The sequence below is a fragment of the Cryptomeria japonica genome, unplaced genomic scaffold (genome assembly GCF_030272615.1).
Source record: "Cryptomeria japonica unplaced genomic scaffold, Sugi_1.0 HiC_scaffold_77, whole genome shotgun sequence".
In the NCBI taxonomy this organism is placed as follows: Eukaryota; Viridiplantae; Streptophyta; class Pinopsida; order Cupressales; family Cupressaceae; genus Cryptomeria; species Cryptomeria japonica.
Genome location: NW_026728899.1, coordinates 159,200 through 180,496, shown reverse-complemented (window position 1 = coordinate 180,496; position 21,297 = coordinate 159,200). Strand labels below are relative to the sequence as shown.

General features: G+C 33.4%; 1 protein-coding gene across 1 annotated transcript; it reads right to left on the bottom strand.

Annotated features, from left to right (window-relative positions):
• Positions 1-15,769: 15,769 nt before the first annotated feature.
• LOC131864129 (putative germin-like protein 2-1) lies at positions 15,770-16,523 on the bottom strand. Its single transcript, XM_059215146.1, has 2 exons — positions 16,397-16,523; positions 15,770-16,302 (listed from the first exon to the last, which is right to left on the bottom strand). The coding sequence occupies exons 1-2, from the start codon at positions 16,521-16,523 to the stop codon at positions 15,770-15,772; spliced, it is 660 nt and encodes a 219-aa protein (XP_059071129.1).
• Between the last annotated feature and the right edge of the window lie 4,774 nt (positions 16,524-21,297).

The following is a 21,297-nucleotide window of genomic DNA, read 5'->3' as shown; positions in this document are numbered from 1 at the left end:
AATTCATCGTGGCATGTGCATGTATATGTTACATACTCAACGTCATAGGACTCATGCTAGACGAGGTGAGAAAAGGAATAAGACGAGTGGGCGTTATGACACTCATTTCGCACAACGTAAAACAAGAATGATAAGGTGATCGAGATTTGGAACCCTTATGCAACATGTCTCAAGGGAGGAACTCCTGAAGGCAACATTCCCTCTAATTCCTAATTGGTAGTGAACCGGTCGGGCCTCTATGGCGTGACCTAACACCTATAGCTAAGTAAACCCTAACTAAGCTAAATTATATATAAATTTAACAAATTTTAACTAATTACCAATGATATATAAAGAGATTAAATGCGGCAAACGAATAAATGATAATTTTCTATTAAATATTTTTAATAAGTAAATATACTGTTTGTTTTAACTAAATATTAGCCACAACGATAGTTTATTCTTCTGAAGAGTCCAACTCAACTAAATTAAAACGAAATAAAGAGTGAATTTTCTCAATCCTAAGCTGATATTTTACTTTCTTTTAAAACCAAATTTTTGAAATAAAAGTATACTACACTTTGATTTCAGATTTAATTTAATTAATTACCATTCACTATCAATTAGATAAATTAAATTATTTCACTTGACTAATTAATTTGAGAGGCCACATCACATTTAAACGATTCCAAGACATGTTAAATCCTAAAACCTAGCACACCAACTCCACCTAAGGTTTTTCATTTCCTAAAGTTATATTAAATTAAATTCTCTTAAAAGAATTAATTATCATGCTAAACCCGCTTAATGGGGCCTTAACCGATATGGTAACACTAGAAACCCAAACTCAAGTTTGCTGTGTGTGTGTGTTTACAAAGGTAAATATACTTTGTATAAAATATATATTTTTAAATAGGTGAACATACACATCTAATTACAAATAACTATTTTTAATTTTAAACCAAAGTTTAAGTAGAGCAAGTTTTTTTATTTTGTAGGATAACAAAGAGAACAATATTTGCGTGATAAACATCCCCTTCACTTTATTAACTAAAAATATTAAGAAAAGTGCATGAAAATTTCACACTCTTAAAGCTAATTTAATCCACTATTACTAATAACTTTAATTTGTTCATTAAGTATCAATAACTTTTAAACGTATGAAATGCAAATTATCACAAGCGCTAAGTTATTTCTTAAACAAACTCAGCCCTTAAACAATATGTATATTTTTTAGAAAAGTAAAATATAATCGCTTCTAAACACAACAACATCATCATTTATCAACTTGATATACACAACATTACAAGGGACCCATTTGATAAAATTTTTAACAACTTACTCCAACCCATTTAAAAAATGTAATAAAAATTCTAACCCAAACGTGAGAATGAATATTTTCATTCCAATGTCAAGGTAGCACCCCATTTGATTCCACAAAAAATCTTACAAAACACAATTTTTAAACAAGCCAATGGAGAGCTCACCTTCCAACATTTGGGCTTTCTCACAACCAACCCCCAAGCTAAGAGGCCCATGAGAAACTTGATTTCCCAATATAAATACTCCACGCAGATGTAAAATCCATTAAGGGAGTCCAACACCATATAATTCACATCCCTTCTAAATTATATCGAACCATTTTTCCACAGATTTTCCAAAAGAATCAAGGATACTCATACCCAAGAAATCTCCTTCTCAACGAGAAAAAATCGTTCCCTTGGAGGTTCCACATATCCCTCACCCTACACATGAGTTTCTCTGATCAACTTGGGAGAGCCTAAACCCTCACACACGTGTCATATACATAAGAAAAGACATAGAAAGATGAAATTTAAAAATCAAATCAAAAGCCTCCACTAACATATTTACAACAAAATGGAATATAGCATTCTAAAGATTGAATCATATCAAAATATTTCCTTAATAGATGAGGAGGGTTTGATAGAAATTTCTCAAAGACTCTTTTGAGTCCTTCCACAAAGCCTCCCAAAAAATCCCAAAAAGAAAGATGCAAAAAATAAAATAATAAGCCATACAAAGACTCTTAGAATGGTATATACAATATGTGTCATATGACCTCCCCTCCCCTGGTCAGGAGGTACCACATTGATCTCATTCACCTCCTCTAACCCCTTCTCACCAAAACCTAAGGGTATGTGGATATCACAAATGCTCCTACGTGTGAGAGCATTGGGATGAGAGGAATAATATTGTATACTCTTCCCCAATAGGATCCTTTGGATCCACTCATATGTGTGAGGCATGCGGAAGCACCATTCATAAAATTGTTGGAGTGGATTTGAAAGTGGTAATTTACTTACTGTCACCCGCAAGTTAGACTTTCGACACCTTTTTTCTAAGAGACTTGGACAAGATCAAATGATGGCAAAATCCCATGGACTAATTCCCAAAAAGGTACCCAACTCATAAGTGTTTCTTTATGGGCCTAAATACACTCAAAAATAGATGAAACCGACACTTTAAAATCATTCAAAAAAATGCTCAACATAACACCTATTTTTTCTATAAGGATGCCACTGGGCGCAGATACTAACTTACTCATATATAAAAACAAAACAAAAATATATTTAAAAAAAAAAATACATCACATTACAACAATTGCTAAAATCAAAGACCTTAGTCCCTATCATTAACTAAGGTCAAGGCTTCACTAAGAATTTAAAATGAATAGGATTTTCTTAGGAAACTCCAATTTCTATTAGCTATGAAAATTTCCTACACACTCAAAGAAAATAAATAAATTTCCAATATAGGTTGAAATAAAATGCACACATAATCATACATTTGATAAAAAAATAATTCTTCACGACCAACATAGTCCAATACAACATCGTACTATAACTTGATTATATTTTAATGTTTATTAACGAAATCTGACATTGATTTGTAATATAAAAAGTGTAGATAAAATTTGTTTTTGATTGGATAAGGTGGGAAGAGGGTCCCACAACCAAAGTTAGAATACTAGAATAAAGAAGTTCAATAACAAACAAGTTACTGCGCCGACACAACCGCAAAACTACCAAAATAACAAACCACGAAAAAATATTTAGACTTCATATTATGGAGGCTCATAAGAGCATTTGACTCTTTCATGACCAATTTTTGTCTTTAATTATAGCTCTCTCAAGCAGTACCCTCGTTGCTTCTTTTCACCTTCCATATTTAGTTTGATTTCTTTTTTCTTTTTGCCTTTTTTGTTCCATCCTTGACTTATGCCTATTGCGATAGTCAGTCAAAAAGATCGAGAAGTCATAGAAAAAATCCATTAGGTCCTTAATGATAGTAAGAAAATGAAAAAAATGAGTCCCCAAATTGAGAAACTCTATCGCCTAATAAATTTATTTTCTCTTTCAGTCTACCTTGTTTTACCTCCATCTCCTAAGTGTTTCAGTATGGGTCTGTGTACACTTATAAATAGATGAAACAAACACTTGAAAGTCATTCAAAAACCTACTCAGTGTGAAATCTATCTTTCCATAAGGATGCCGCTGGACGCAAATGCTAACTTACTCAAATATCAAAATAAAATAAAACTATATTTAAAACACAAAATACATCACATTACAACAATTACTAAAATCAGAGACCTTAGTCCCTATCATTAACTAAGGTCAAGGCTTCACTAGGAATTGAAAATGACTAGGATTCTCTTAGGGAACTCCAATTTATATTAGCTATGAAAATTTCCTACACGCTCAAATAAAAAAAAAAATTATTTCCAATATAAATTGAAATAAGATACACACATAATCATACATTTGATAACAATTTAATTAAAGATATGAGATTTCCACAATTCATTTGATAAAAATAAACTCGTAAACAATTTAATTCTTCACTACCAACATAGTCCAATGCAACATCATACTATGACCTGACTATATTTTAATGTTTTTTAACCACATCTAACATTGATTTGTAATATTAAAAGTGTACACAAAATTTGTTTTTGATTAGATAAGGTGGGAAGAGGGTCCCATGCCCAAAGTTAGAATATTAAAACAGAGAAGCTCAATAACAAACAAGTTATTGCACCAACACAACCCCAACACTACCAAAATAACAAACCACGAAAAACTATGTAGACTTCATATTATGGAGGCTCATAAGAGCATCAAACTCTTTCATGACCAATTTTAGTCTTGAATTCTAGTTCTCTCAAGTAGCACCCTCTTTGCCTCTTTTCACCTTCCATATTTGGTTCAATTTCTTTTTTCTTTGTGCCTTTTTTGTTCCATCCTAGACTTATGCCTATTGCGATACTCAGCCAAATAGGTCGAGAAGTCATAGAATAAATCCATTAGGTCCTTAATGATAGCAAGAAAATGGAAAATTGAGTCCCCAAATTGAGAATCTCTATTGCCCAATAAATTTGTTTTCTCTTTCAGTCTACCTTGTTTTACCTCCATCTCATAGTCATCGTTATCCTCCTCTTCACCATGCTTAACACTCTTGTTTCTTTGTGAAGTTTAAATAAGCGGGGTGGGATCTGGTGCTATGGAAGCCAAGCTGGTTTCCAAGTCCTCCTCCTCCACGATGATAAGATACTATGATTTGGAGACGTCTTTAAGGGATAGGTCCAAAGTGAAATATTTTGTAGGTAGGTCAAATACTTGACCTTTTCTTTCCTCAACTGAGTACAATATCACTTTCAAAGTGTTAGTTATCATATATGTGTCATCGTTTTAGTTTCAAATTTCTTTGTCTTGGATATTAATTACCACAATTAATGTCGATCTCCTCTTCTTACTCTCCTTCATTACCCTTTCATTTTTTAGATTTGCCTTTTCTATTTTTTCGATTTTTAACGTGTTTTTCATTTTTATCTTTACTTCTTTCCTCAGTTTCAAATTGGTATCCCAAGAGAGATTGTAATTCTACATGCAGTCTACTGTTAACATTATCTTCTTTTGACACAATTTTTAGCTCTTTATCTCTAGGGCATTCCCTTTTTTATCTCTCTCGATATGGGAATTGCCCTTTTGGGAATTTTTAGGGAGATTGAATGCTTATGTGGAAGCAATTCCAAAACCACTAGAAATTCTAAGGGGTTTCTTGGTAATTTTGAGGGCTCTTGAAGCCATCTTTCACTTTGATCTCTTTGATACCAAAATTAGGCCAGATTAGAGCATAGGAGAGGTTGTATGCAAATAGATTTGGTGAAGGTAGTATATTAAGCCTTGATGTAGGCTAGGGATGTCCTGATATTTATGGTTTCTCTTAACCTTTCACCCCTAGCAACTGATTACAGTATCCTTTTCTATCATCTTGTAAGTTACAATAGAACTCATCCCATCCATTTTCACTTCCCTCAGGTTCTTAGAGAATGTGAACTTCTTTGAAAGAAGTAGATTGTGGCCGTTCTACATGGCCATGAATTAATTTGAAACCCCTCCAACTTCACAAATCCTTCGCATGTTGTTCTTCTTCAGAAGCTCATAGGTTGATCAACTCTAATCTTTTCTCATATCGATTTCCGTAATTTTTTATACCCACAAATCTTTTGGAAAAGTTGGACTTTCTCAAAAAAGGAAGAAGCGACACGATTAGATTACTATTAACATATTTCGAGCTTTTCCATCTTTAGAAGGATTATAATCATTGGAGGAAAACTAAGCCCAATAAGGTAATAAATATTTTCAATCTTACAACTTTAATAATCTCATCCCTTTAGTCCATTCCTTTTTGTGAATTAAAAAGTGATAGCATCCATGATCAGAGATTTTAAAACTTCAAATATGCTACATGCACTTTTATGCCAACTAGACATTTGGGATATTTCAATGACCATGCGAATCCACAGTCAAGATTTACATTCAACTTTAATCGTTCTTCATTTTATAACAGTTCTAATATTATTTCAAATGAACAAAGGTAGCTATCAAAATCCAAACCAAGTGCTCCTTTCTAGAAGCATAAACCCGACAGGGTGCTACTTCTAATAAATTTGATAATTTAATAATTCACGATATAGTTGAATTTCATGTTTATAAAGTCAAAGCATCAATTAACCCACTATAATCACATGGAAATCAAAATACCTAATTAACTATCAAAATTTTTGTCCTCATCATATGCATATATTAAAATCAAACTGCTCTACAGATGCACTCCACATTTGACATATTCTAATAACATCATCACGTGTTAATACTAATAACTTTAAAAACTTATACAGCCCTAGAATTCAATCATGGTCCAATAATGCCAATATCGAAGCCACCAAAGGGTGGGCCTCACAACTAGTAGTTTCGATTCTTGATCCGAATTTAGTCATAGCCGACTACTTAAATTCATGTAATTCAAATAATTTTTTTGATATTCGTAAATATCAGATAACTTAATAATTAAAGAAAGTTTAATCAGCAAACTAAAAAACTAAATTTTAATATATATTTTATTAATTTTTAAAGGATGAAACTACTCATTCTTATTTGACAATAGGCAAGACCGAATTTATATAGACTACCTCTCCATTCCTTTTGAAAAAAGGTAAAAACATGCATCTTATAAAAAGTTCTATTTTTCTCCAAGAAATCTCTCAAATTACCTTTTCTCTATGAGTTATTTTTCCCTAAAATTCGGTTGTTCAACTCTATCCAAATAAATTATGTACCTCACAACTATCTCATGTGAATCCTCTAAATCACCATTCCAATTCCGCAATTTTAGAATCTGCATTAGGCGACTGTGATAGTTATGAAACTACTTTTTTCTACCTCCAAAAGAGCCATCATCCTCTAGCTCCCTCGGTGGGAGGTCTTTAAATTTTGATTAATGCGAATCAATCAAACTAAATGGAGTTACTTAGAGACATCACAATCCAACTTTTTACAAATATCGTGAGAGTAGCGTGAAAAGATTAAGAGTAGCGTGTGAGATATTGAGAGAGAAAGAGAGAGCCAAGAGAGAGCAGGCCAAATAAAAGAAAGGTTCATAAAGAGAGTGGGGAATGAAAAAATACTGATGAGTCATTTAGATTCATCTCGAAACATTGCAACTGCCCTATAAAGCTAAAAAGTTGAATTTTGTTTAGAAATGCTTGCATATTTTTTTTTGTAGGATGCTATCATGATGTGCAAATGTCCGTGTGAAAAACTCGTATCTAGATAATATACATTCAAAAATTTTGGGAGAAAAGAAAATATAGGACTAATGCAAAGGTGACATAAACCAATGTCCATGAGAAATGCGGCCTGAGCACCTTGGTAAAGAAGAAGGCTTATGTAAGTACTAAAATGAGCCTACAAAAATATTAAGCGAATGGACACCAAAGTACACACAAAACGTAGGTGAAGTTGCGAATGTATGCGATTTACGACATTACAGCCTAAAAATTTAATTATTCCTTAACATCAAATAATTCAATAATTAAAAATAAGTTTTAACAAAAAAACAATTTTCCCCCTTTTGATTTCAATAAAGCATACATATACAAATTATTATTAACAATAGACAAAACCTAGTTTCTATAGCATGCTTCACCATTTCTTTTAAAATAAATACAAGCAATGATGGATCTTATAGAAATTTCTCTTTTTCTCCTATGAATCTTTCAAATTACCTCTTACCTATAAGTATTTTTCCCTTAAAATCAAGTTGTTCAATGCTATCTATATCAATTATGCACCACACAAATATGTCATGCGAGGCCTCTAGATCAGCCTTGCGAATTCCAATTTTGTAATCTACATGATACAATTGTACAACAAGTGTGAAACTAGGCTTGTTTACCTCTAACAGAGCCCCAAATTTTTTTAGCTCCATTTGTGTGCCCCATAGGTTCTTGTTGTTGTGAATCAATCCAACCAATTGACTTGAACCCTAGAGAAAACATGGGAATTTTAACTATTAGTAACTATTAGCACGTTGTTTCCCATCCCAAAGCCATCTCCTTTATCCTCTCCTCTTGACACATGGCATGGTTGTCAATTTAAACCTCCTTGTGTGAAAGCTACCTTCTAATCGCATGGTTTCCAGGTCCACCTCTACGATATCTCCCATCTAATCCATATTGTCATTCATTAAATTCTACATGAATATGTACTCCTTTGTCAACCATGCACCTCTCATAGTCTAGGATATATCTACTCTACATCAAGATGTTCAAGATTATTCTCAAATCAATAACAATACTCTTTCATAGTGAAATTTAGTTGATAATGTTCCACCTTAATCCAAAGAATTTAGAAAGAAAATGTTGCAACACTTTATTTGTGGAAAAGTACGTAATAATTTGTGAAACCTAACAAATATCTGTCAACTATAACCTTAACATGTGCATCCATTGTGAGACACTCAAATAACATTAAGAGTTTAAAATCACATCAGATTTTTAGAAATATGTGTAACTTGTGATCACTAGATTTTGCCTAAACCCAGTATGCCATCCACTCAAATTGTTGATTGAGGAGCTCCCATAAAACTCTTATATAATTAGTAGTAATTTTACAACTTCATTGCTAAAAACTTTATCTTTGATCATTGAATTGAATGTGAATTAAGAATAGTTGAAATATAAATACATCTGAGAGAAACACATATTTAATTGGTTCTCCACCAGTTCAATTGAAATGATATATAAGACTCTATGATTTTTCTAGCAGACCATTCACATAGTAATGAGATATCTTGCAACGGTCAAGATAGAATGCAACACCACAATCTTGAAGAATGTAAAATCCTATCAAGTCTACCTCAATATAGGTGTTCAAATGAATGGATTTGGCATGATTGTTCTTTGTGAATTTGATACTAGAAAAAATTGGTATGCTCGTATTACCACCAACTTTTATAGGTATCTGTTATTGATTTCATAGAGTCCAATTGTTCAACCCACACATTCAAACATCTGCATGCCTCATGCTAGAAAATTTATCAATGAGATGACTAGTTGCACTCGAAATAATTGTATCACATTGAGATCCAAATAAATAAAGGTGGGTTCTACCAACTTCCCCTTAAAGTGTATTCATTAGAAATATATAAATTTCATGGGCTAATGATAGAAAAAGAAACAATCAACACTGGAGATGACGGTCAGAAGGGCCTCCCATTCATTGTTGTATCAAGGGTTCGTTGCCTTGTTGATATTCACATATCCCCCTACTATTACATACCAACATACACATGAGGCACAATGGATATGTAGTAATCAAAAAATGAGAATAGAACTGATTACATACAATGTGGATTCAAAATAATTAACTTTTCATTCCAAGTATACCAAATTTCTCTTGCTTGCATGCAATATCAATTGGAAATAATTGAATATTTCATTGCAAGTGTTACCAAAGAGCTCCTACTCTTCAATGCAAAACATGGTTGGTAATTTGTGTTGTAATCAGTTATACTCAACTGTTAAAATAAGAATTTGTTTTTTTCCAAAGATCTCCAATTAAATTCTAGCAATCTACTTCACATAAATTTTTTTGCATTCACAGATTCGATCATTTGAGCCAAATTCAAAAATAGATTAGAAATTATGATTTGTCTTTCTTTGTTAATCTATCACTGTACAACTACACATTTCTTTATTTACAAGTTTCAATTTGTGAAGGGTAAGGTTCACAGATTACATCTTCGTTGTGGTATTAGAATATGCCATTTCCAATCATGTGCAAATTGTTAAAGTTTCATTCTAACTACCAATCTCTATATCTAGGTTGCAAACACCACAATTTACAACATATCATTTACTTTTAACCATTGTTCATGTAACCGCTAAGCATGTCGGGGCTGCTATGTGCGATTAATAAAATTTTAGAAAATTGATATTAGACCAGACTTAAACCAAATCCTAAAAAAGTGAATTTGTTCTGTACGTATCAAATAAAAAGTACAGGCATAAAGCTTCATGGTGACATTAACTGCAATATATTTCTTCCCCAAACTATATTTTAAAAATAATATATAATTAACTCCCTTTTTTTTTTTTTTTTTTTTTCCTACTTTACATATCTTATTGAACGTGACATACCTGGTAGATCAACATTCGTTGCAATTCGCAGGTCCTCTAAAAATAGGACTCCAAAATCTTGTCACATTAGAAAGGTTGAAGTGGCTGTACTGAAATAATGCTTCTCATATCTACTTTCATCTGAATTTTCTCAGTTGGCTTTGCAAAAATTGAGCCAAGTCTTAGGAATTTGATAAGTCTAGCATGGGAGATGCTTGCATACTTGTGAGCTGCAAACAATTAGGAAAATGAATGTGTGAGCCTCATTTGCCAAAACTGGGAAATTATGGCTATACTCCTTTTATTTGATTATGTAAATTGGTAACAAAGATTCTCAAAATGAACAGATATTAATTCATGCATCAATGCCATTTAGATTCATTCTCATGATTTAGAAAAAATCTCAATCCCTCGCAACAAAAGGAAAAGGAACCTAAGTTCCTAGCTCTTCCTTAAAGATAACAACTAGGCCTTTTCTTATTCCTAATGTCATTGGCATTGGTTAATGTTATGATCTTGTTTCCTCCATTTTGATATTTAACTTAATTTACGGGATGGTATAATTCAACATGCCACGGAAACCAATATTTATTTAAGTACAAAATATTGCATATTACGTTGATATAAATGTGGTACTACTGAAGCCAACATTGATATGAAGGAATTTTTTTTTGGTTCTATCTTCATATTTCACTTCTCTTGAAATTGTGTACATTCTCTCATAAATACCAACAATGCTATCCTCGCACCCTTTTATGTTCCATACAATAATGTGATTCCTCTAAATCCACAAGACCAATAGTGCCACAAAGAGTATAATGATTCTTGTGGCTCATGTAACTATTTGGTGGTCCTTGAGGTGTTATTTACCTTCCGAATGGGCTTCGGGCAGTTCCCTCTGTGTATCGGTCTTGAAACACATGATGTTTTTGGTCTGCTTGTTTGGTTTCTTGCGAGTTGGGCTGTTTTGGAGTGCTGTTTTTTTCGGGTCCGTGGGATTCTCTGTGGAAGGTTCCCTTCTATTGAGGGGGAGATGGATGTAGTTGGAGTTGACTTGTCTCCTATTGAGGTGGAGTATGATGTTTTTGGTGTTTCCTGGAAGTGTCGTTGGGGTGTTGATGGGGCCCCTCTTCTTGGCTGTAAGGATGTTGATGCCGATCTTCTTGCTGACTCTTGTGTGTCTCCTATAGAGGTGGAGAGTTGGTTGTTGGGCAAGTTTCTCTCAGTATGGCATATTTTAAAGCATATGGTTTTTGGAGCCATGATAAAACCCACGGTGGTTGAGGGAGCTCAGAAAAACCCCATGTTTTTTGTTTCTTGTAGGGACAGGTTGGATGCTAGCAGTTTTCAAGGGCCAAGTTTGGCCAATGTTGGTTTTTGGTTAGCATTGGTCTTTGTGGCTTTATGTGGTCCTACGAATCTATTACAAGTTGAGGGAGCCTAGGAAAACGCTTCTAGTTGGCCGAGGGTGCCAGAAAAACCCTCGTTCTCTGTTTTTTGAGATGTTTTGTTTGTTGTTTTCGAGCTTATGGTTGTGCCATCCTGTTTTGTGATGTTCATATTTTGATTGGTGGATGCCCGTAAGTCTAGAAGGTTTCAGGTCCTTTTTAAAACCTGTTGTCCACTGTCAGGTAGTCTGGTCCATTTCTCAATGCAAACCCTCTGTTTGTAAAGGGGTTTGGGGCCCCTTCAAAACTTGTTTTATCCTAATAAAAAAATGCTGAAAAGGTGAGGTGCTTAGTCCATTATCATCTCAGAAGTTTTACAAGCCAAATGCTTAATGACCTTTCAAATACATTTTGGACCTTTTCTAGAACGCTCACAATTCACTAGCTTGCATTATAAGGAAGACTCGCTTAATCCACATGCTTGACTATTGCAACAATCATCTTCTACATGTCACCAATATGAGAATAGATGTTTCAATGAAATTATTTATTTGGACATGACCTGAACGGGTATATGTATAATTACAAGTGCGTGATTAAGTTGCATCTAGAGGAATTAAAACACATCTAACACACAATAACTAAAGTAATATCAATCTAAGATCTCTCCAGACTGTTCATCTTTTTGTCTTGTATGGGGCTCATCTAGTTGTAGAGAAAATTATTTACACATCCCCATCTTTTGTAGATCAAGTTCATATGTAGGCGAACCAGTCAAGCATGATGAAGATTTCGAATATTGGTCTTAATAATAGCAACTTTATATGTTTTCATTCATTATCCTTGTTTATCTTCATTTCCTCTACTATTATAAAGTGCTTGTCAAATCATATTGTTTGGAGTATGCGAAATATATTATGTAGCCAAGGATATGATATTATAATGTATGTTATTCAATGCATATGCCAACATGTGGTACACATACCTTAAATTAGTTATAATTGGTCATAAGCTATATTAGATAATTAGGAGGCCTAGATGAATTTAGTGGTTTACACCTCAGTTATATTGCTAGGAGTTCTAGATATAGGACACGATTGTCATTGCAAAGACATGTGTTGAATACGACATTGCATTTGGAGTCTCTTGGAGATATAGTATGTAGCGAATTCTTCCATAAGGAATATTATAAACTGTTATCGGACCTCAAGGCATTATTCTATTTTTGTATATCAATTAAGAAGGTCAACATGTGAAGCTCATATCTCTCTCGATTTGACAAAAGAAAATTATAATTCATAGAGGCTTTTAATCAAGAACTTGTCCAGTCTATTACAATATTGATTTTTAGCATATTTGAGGTAGCTATTGTGAACTTAGGGGTTCCACAAAATTCACTCTTAGTGTTGCAAAACAGTGATCGTTGTTTTTATTTATTCTAGGTGGTTAAACAAGGGCACATTGATCCACCAGAAGTCTAGATTTGAATTCATTTTGAGTAACTCATTACAATTTTAGGGGTTTTCATAAATTTTCTCCTCAGTCAGTTAGCACATGATTTTCTTATATTTTTATATTTTTCGAAAGGTTGTAAAAATTTATCACTAGTTTATATTTTTCGATTTGAGGGTGAAAAAATTATGAAATGATTGACTCAAATTTGTGTCAACAATATGGATAGAGCATGTTCTATTGAAATATATTTCCTTAAAACCCTATTTTTAATGGGGATTCCTGATTTTAGTGCAAGTGGAGATATATTAGAATGATGGAACCAATATAAAAGATCTTACGATGCAAATTATGGAACCGGTATGTGATCTAGATAGATCGTCAAGCTAAAACCAAAGGAATGATCACCTATGGATGACTCGGTGATAGGAAATGACATCATATTTGTAAAGACTTGCAACAATAGATTATTGACCTGAATTAGTTGTATTGTATTGACCTAAAACCTCTTCAATGACAAATTTGTGAGTCAAATAAATCTATTGGTTATCTAGAGTTCTATATCATTTAATGTAAATTGTCTCTTTTACATTTTTTAAATTTGGATATCTAAGGTCACATATGGCTCAACTCGATGCAACATGTCCGCTATTGTTTTGTCCATTCCTTTGAAGATCTACCTCAATTCTAGAATTTGCAATCACTCTCTTTTATTTGGATGCATGTTATTAAGACCACTTACTCAAATAATGAACAATAACTCAAGTTCTTGCAAAACATAAAAAATATCGGAGATATTGCTCACCATTGGGTCATGCATTTTGTCTACATTTTCCAATATTTTGGATTTTCCCAACTTGAATCTTGTACATAAATAACCAAAGCCACATTATTCTATTTTGGTGTAGCATTAACCACAATGACCTTGAGAGAGAACCCTAGGTTTAGTGAATGTCATGAATTATTTGTGCTAGTGAACCACCACTATTTGCAGGACTCATATGATTGACGTGCGAATCTTTCATAGAGAGACGAGAAACCCGGTGAATAAATAGATTCCTCGTGGAACATGATCAAGTAATTACTTATACCTCATTGACTCCCTATTTGCGTAGGCAAGGGATCGCATATGTGGCATTAGACATGCTAAAGAAAAGATCATAAGCACAATCTATCAGAGCAATGTGTCATCTTACAATAGCCTTATTTGTTATCTATGTGAACAATGTAGAATGGGCTTGATAATTAATATATTGATCGATACAGTTGGAGATGGATGCAAGCGCAATGAAACTTCTCATATTACTAGATTATTTGAGGTATAGACATCCAAGGCATGACGGAAGAGGCTTTTAAGCTTCACAATGAACTGATCGCTAGAGGGGCTATATATGAAGCTTTATTCATTTGAACCCCTAAAAATACATAGGAAAAATAGAAGATTATAAAATTGACATATCTCACCGATAATGTATCAGTTATATCTATTATCTTATTCTTCATTACAGTGTAATTGACAACTTCTCAATATGACGACACTTTTATCTTCCTCATATCAATTAGCAAATGGCTTCAATATGAAAATATCCTCCGCCTTCACATATTTCTCAAACTTACACCTGCATATCCATGGATCCAAGGAGCTCCTTTATGCACCTCTTAGGCTTGCAACAATAATATTTTTCCCGCATGAAACATACATGGCCTACGGCAACAATATTTTCCTATCCTATTGTGCTTATTCACATATGCAGATTTGCATTTGCTTTGATAGGAAACCTATGGTTAAATTATTGGTTATCATATTTGATGATCTATAGAAATGCTTATACAAGGAGGAAATGGTTTGAGGAATTTTTTTTGTAACCGAACTGATAGTTTATGATTGAACAAGGTAATATATTGCTAAATTTTTCAACTAATCATATTTTTAATATTACATACAAAGTTTTTAAAATCAACATGAGCATTATCCTTTTTCCCTTTAGTATTTAGATCTTCATACATAACATCCACATTGACATATTTATTATAACGTAGGAATGAATTAGGGGAGATTTAGAAAAGCTTATTTTGGGAAGCCATAAATTAATTACCCTCATAATTAACACCATGTAAATGAATTGTGTTATTATCAATAATCTATCTTCACTGTCTTAGATTTTCCATGTCATTCCAACTTATTAGAAATGTTTAATACAAGAGGCCCCTCAATCATAACCCTTATGTAGGTAGATTGATGTAAGAATAGGTGTAATATGTGTCAAGGTTATCATATTATCCCCGATAAAATATTGCGATATTGGATGCAATGGATATTCTAGTTCTATGGATTTTCTTGGAATTTAGACATAATGAAACCGTATTGCATTCCATCGAAGGTATACTATATTTATTAGAGCAATCATTCTTATCTTGAGGAGAGTCCCTAACCTTCTGGAATGACTTCTTTGATGGGGAGTCTTGAAGCATTGGATGATTGTGAGGGTGATTTGAAGAACAACTACTAATTATATTTCCCAATAACTATTTCCTACTTCCAAACCATTCACCTTTTATGTCAGAGCTAAAATGAGGTTAAGACTATGTTAAAGACCACCCTTGACAGATTGGCATGCAAGAATTATAGTGTTACTCATTCTATCCAAGTCAAGCACTTTGTTTGTTGTTGTTCCTGCAATATTTATGTTAAAGAATATATTGTTAACATGTTGCAAATGAATGTATACCTAATACAAGGATGCTCTTGTATAAAATATTCATAAATGCCTTCAGATGCTTCAAATTAATCCTTCATCTTTGGAATATGCGGAGGATATAGTCATGTTCAAAACAGATGCTATGAATAGCAGAAGAGGACGGCAATAACTCTAGAAAGATTGTTTTATTGAACGGCAAGGAAAAAGAATTTGGGAAAGACTTGGTCCCCTCTTGATTGTTTTGTTTGATAGAACACAGCAAATTCTTATGCGAATTTCTTCTGAATGTAATCCACAACTTCCTGTGTGATGCGGAAGGCCTTGGCCAATACGGAATCTGGGAGAGGAGGATCCGCTGCAAACAGAGAGTTGGCGATTGTCTGAACTCCCGGAAGCTGGCTGCTCAATGCAGATATGGCCACCGCATTTTCATGCCCCACATTCTGCTGGAAATGCACAAGTGCCTTTGGAAACACAAACACATCTCCCTTCTCCAACGTTTTGCTGAAAAACTTGTTGTTGGTGTCAATGAAACCCACAAGAAGCTGGCCTTCCAGTAAAACAAGAACTTCGGTGGCTCTTGGGTGTGTGTGAGGAGGATTTATTCCACCCACTGCGTAGTCGATGCGGACCAACGATATTCCCAACGTATTGAGGCCTGGTATCTGTTTAACGTTCGCCATCGTTACGTTGGAGCCCACATCATTGTCGGTGTTCCCTGCCTGCCCAAGTCCCCGGAAGAAGAAGTCGTCTGCTGAAACTTGCATTGGGTCTTTGCAAACGAACCCGTTCACCAAAACTGTTTAAAGCAAAATCAAATCAATCTATTACTAACTCGACTCGTCTAATAAGCAAATCATTACCATTGTTTATGTATAAAGTTTTTTACTCACCTTTGCTTTCCTCATCTGCAACGCAGAAATCTTGCAAGGGATCGGAATCCCCTGCCATGACCCTGTCGCTGTAACAACATATCAACAGAAAAAGTCCCAGTGTGAAGTAAATCATTCGGTTAGCCATTATAATAGAAACGCAGATAGTACAAGAGCTCAGAAGGATATGAATGTGTGTTACAAGCCCATTACAAGCTTTATATAGCCCAAACCTTATGACTAATTCATCTTCACTCCGTATATTAAATCACCAATCCTTGTAATATTATAATAATATACTTCCAGAGTTGTTGCTCTTTTCGATACGTCAGAGTAAGTCTTGCTGCAGCATATGGCTATCTCACCTGCTACCGCAGATGTATTCTCACCATTCTTTCATTATCGTTGAAATTTTCTATCTTCTGCTGCATATGCTTATCTGAAGATCAGCTTACCTCCTGCCTTAGACGTATTCTTCCTCATATTCTCGCCACCGCCATTAATTTAGTAATGTGGAAACGATTAGACTTTATTGGAGCGATGGCCTTCTTCAAAGGAACTAATATATACATTTTTCTCAGCCGTCTCAGAATTGGTAAAAGAGGAAATTTTCTTGGATGTTGACACAAACACCGTCCATGCATGCTTTATATTGCGTCTTTCTTGAAAACCTTTTTACGCTCGGGTAGGATAATCTCAGTTTTATTATAAAAATATACGTGTTATATTCGTGAGCCTTTAAAACAAAGAATAGTTCTAAATTATCATTAATATTTTTGGTTTATAATATTAAGGATTCATGTTAATTATAGAGTTTGGTTGCGAGAATTTAAATAAATAAATAAGAGAATGGGTTGTTTTGTGATTGAAAGGATGAACTTGGTGTACAAGGCAAATTCATCGTGGCATGTGCATGTATATGTTACATACTCAACGTCATAGGACTCATGCTAGACGAGGTGAGAAAAGGAATAAGACGAGTGGGCGTTATGACACTCATTTCGCACAACGTAAAACAAGAATGATAAGGTGATCGAGATTTGGAACCCTTATGCAACATGTCTCAAGGGAGGAACTCCTGAAGGCAACATTCCCTCTAATTCCTAATTGGTAGTGAACCGGTCGGGCCTCTATGGCGTGACCTAACACCTATAGCTAAGTAAACCCTAACTAAGCTAAATTATATATAAATTTAACAAATTTTAACTAATTACCAATGATATATAAAGAGATTAAATGCGGCAAACGAATAAATGATAATTTTCTATTAAATATTTTTAATAAGTAAATATACTGTTTGTTTTAACTAAATATTAGCCACAACGATAGTTTATTCTTCTGAAGAGTCCAACTCAACTAAATTAAAACGAAATAAAGAGTGAATTTTCTCAATCCTAAGCTGATATTTTACTTTCTTTTAAAACCAAATTTTTGAAATAAAAGTATACTACACTTTGATTTCAGATTTAATTTAATTAATTACCATTCACTATCAATTAGATAAATTAAATTATTTCACTTGACTAATTAATTTGAGAGGCCACATCACATTTAAACGATTCCAAGACATGTTAAATCCTAAAACCTAGCACACCAACTCCACCTAAGGTTTTTCATTTCCTAAAGTTATATTAAATTAAATTCTCTTAAAAGAATTAATTATCATGCTAAACCCGCTTAATGGGGCCTTAACCGATATGGTAACACTAGAAACCCAAACTCAAGTTTGCTGTGTGTGTGTGTTTACAAAGGTAAATATACTTTGTATAAAATATATATTTTTAAATAGGTGAACATACACATCTAATTACAAATAACTATTTTTAATTTTAAACCAAAGTTTAAGTAGAGCAAGTTTTTTTATTTTGTAGGATAACAAAGAGAACAATATTTGCGTGATAAACATCCCCTTCACTTTATTAACTAAAAATATTAAGAAAAGTGCATGAAAATTTCACACTCTTAAAGCTAATTTAATCCACTATTACTAATAACTTTAATTTGTTCATTAAGTATCAATAACTTTTAAACGTATGAAATGCAAATTATCACAAGCGCTAAGTTATTTCTTAAACAAACTCAGCCCTTAAACAATATGTATATTTTTTAGAAAAGTAAAATATAATCGCTTCTAAACACAACAACATCATCATTTATCAACTTGATATACACAACATTACAAGGGACCCATTTGATAAAATTTTTAACAACTTACTCCAACCCATTTAAAAAATGTAATAAAAATTCTAACCCAAACGTGAGAATGAATATTTTCATTCCAATGTCAAGGTAGCACCCCATTTGATTCCACAAAAAATCTTACAAAACACAATTTTTAAACAAGCCAATGGAGAGCTCACCTTCCAACATTTGGGCTTTCTCACAACCAACCCCCAAGCTAAGAGGCCCATGAGAAACTTGATTTCCCAATATAAATACTCCACGCAGATGTAAAATCCATTAAGGGAGTCCAACACCATATAATTCACATCCCTTCTAAATTATATCGAACCATTTTTCCACAGATTTTCCAAAAGAATCAAGGATACTCATACCCAAGAAATCTCCTTCTCAACGAGAAAAAATCGTTCCCTTGGAGGTTCCACATATCCCTCACCCTACACATGAGTTTCTCTGATCAACTTGGGAGAGCCTAAACCCTCACACACGTGTCATATACATAAGAAAAGACATAGAAAGATGAAATTTAAAAATCAAATCAAAAGCCTCCACTAACATATTTACAACAAAATGGAATATAGCATTCTAAAGATTGAATCATATCAAAATATTTCCTTAATAGATGAGGAGGGTTTGATAGAAATTTCTCAAAGACTCTTTTGAGTCCTTCCACAAAGCCTCCCAAAAAATCCCAAAAAGAAAGATGCAAAAAATAAAATAATAAGCCATACAAAGACTCTTAGAATGGTATATACAATATGTGTCATATGACCTCCCCTCCCCTGGTCAGGAGGTACCACATTGATCTCATTCACCTCCTCTAACCCCTTCTCACCAAAACCTAAGGGTATGTGGATATCACAAATGCTCCTACGTGTGAGAGCATTGGGATGAGAGGAATAATATTGTATACTCTTCCCCAATAGGATCCTTTGGATCCACTCATATGTGTGAGGCATGCGGAAGCACCATTCATAAAATTGTTGGAGTGGATTTGAAAGTGGTAATTTACTTACTGTCACCCGCAAGTTAGACTTTCGACACCTTTTTTCTAAGAGACTTGGACAAGATCAAATGATGGCAAAATCCCATGGACTAATTCCCAAAAAGGTACCCAACTCATAAGTGTTTCTTTATGGGCCTAAATACACTCAAAAATAGATGAAACCGACACTTTAAAATCATTCAAAAAAATGCTCAACATAACACCTATTTTTTCTATAAGGATGCCACTGGGCGCAGATACTAACTTACTCATATATAAAAACAAAACAAAAATATATTTAAAAAAAAAAATACATCACATTACAACAATTGCTAAAATCAAAGACCTTAGTCCCTATCATTAACTAAGGTCAAGGCTTCACTAAGAATTTAAAATGAATAGGATTTTCTTAGGAAACTCCAATTTCTATTAGCTATGAAAATTTCCTACACACTCAAAGAAAATAAATAAATTTCCAATATAGGTTGAAATAAAATGCACACATAATCATACATTTGATAAAAAAATAATTCTTCACGACCAACATAGTCCAATACAACATCGTACTATAACTTGATTATATTTTAATGTTTATTAACGAAATCTGACATTGATTTGTAATATAAAAAGTGTAGATAAAATTTGTTTTTGATTGGATAAGGTGGGAAGAGGGTCCCACAACCAAAGTTAGAATACTAGAATAAAGAAGTTCAATAACAAACAAGTTACTGCGCCGACACAACCGCAAAACTACCAAAATAACAAACCACGAAAAAATATTTAGACTTCATATTATGGAGGCTCATAAGAGCATTTGACTCTTTCATGACCAATTTTTGTCTTTAATTATAGCTCTCTCAAGCAGTACCCTCGTTGCTTCTTTTCACCTTCCATATTTAGTTTGATTTCTTTTTTCTTTTTGCCTTTTTTGTTCCATCCTTGACTTATGCCTATTGCGATAGTCAGTCAAAAAGATCGAGAAGTCATAGAAAAAATCCATTAGGTCCTTAATGATAGTAAGAAAATGAAAAAAATGAGTCCCCAAATTGAGAAACTCTATCGCCTAATAAATTTATTTTCTCTTTCAGTCTACCTTGTTTTACCTCCATCTCCTAAGTGTTTCAGTATGGGTCTGTGTACACTTATAAATAGATGAAACAAACACTTGAAAGTCATTCAAAAACCTACTCAGTGTGAAATCTATCTTTCCATAAGGATGCCGCTGGACGCAAATGCTAACTTACTCAAATATCAAAATAAAATAAAACTATATTTAAAACACAAAATACATCACATTACAACAATTACTAAAATCAGAGACCTTAGTCCCTATCATTAACTAAGGTCAAGGCTTCACTAGGAATTGAAAATGACTAGGATTCTCTTAGGGAACTCCAATTTATATTAGCTATGAAAATTTCCTACACGCTCAAATAAAAAAAAAAATTATTTCCAATATAAATTGAAATAAGATACACACATAATCATACATTTGATAACAATTTAATTAAAGATATGAGATTTCCACAATTCATTTGATAAAAATAAACTCGTAAACAATTTAATTCTTCACTACCAACATAGTCCAATGCAACATCATACTATGACCTGACTATATTTTAATGTTTTTTAACCACATCTAACATTGATTTGTAATATTAAAAGTGTACACAAAATTTGTTTTTGATTAGATAAGGTGGGAAGAGGGTCCCATGCCCAAAGTTAGAATATTAAAACAGAGAAGCTCAATAACAAA

Coding starts and splice junctions, on each gene's coding strand:
- LOC131864129 (XM_059215146.1), bottom strand. CDS start 16,523: ATGGCTAACCGAATGATTTACTTCACACTGGGACTTTTTCTGTTGATA. Junction 16,303..16,396: donor TGCAGATGAGGAAAGCAAAG/GTGAGTAAAAAA, acceptor TGCTTTAAACAG/TTTTGGTGAACGGGTTCGTT.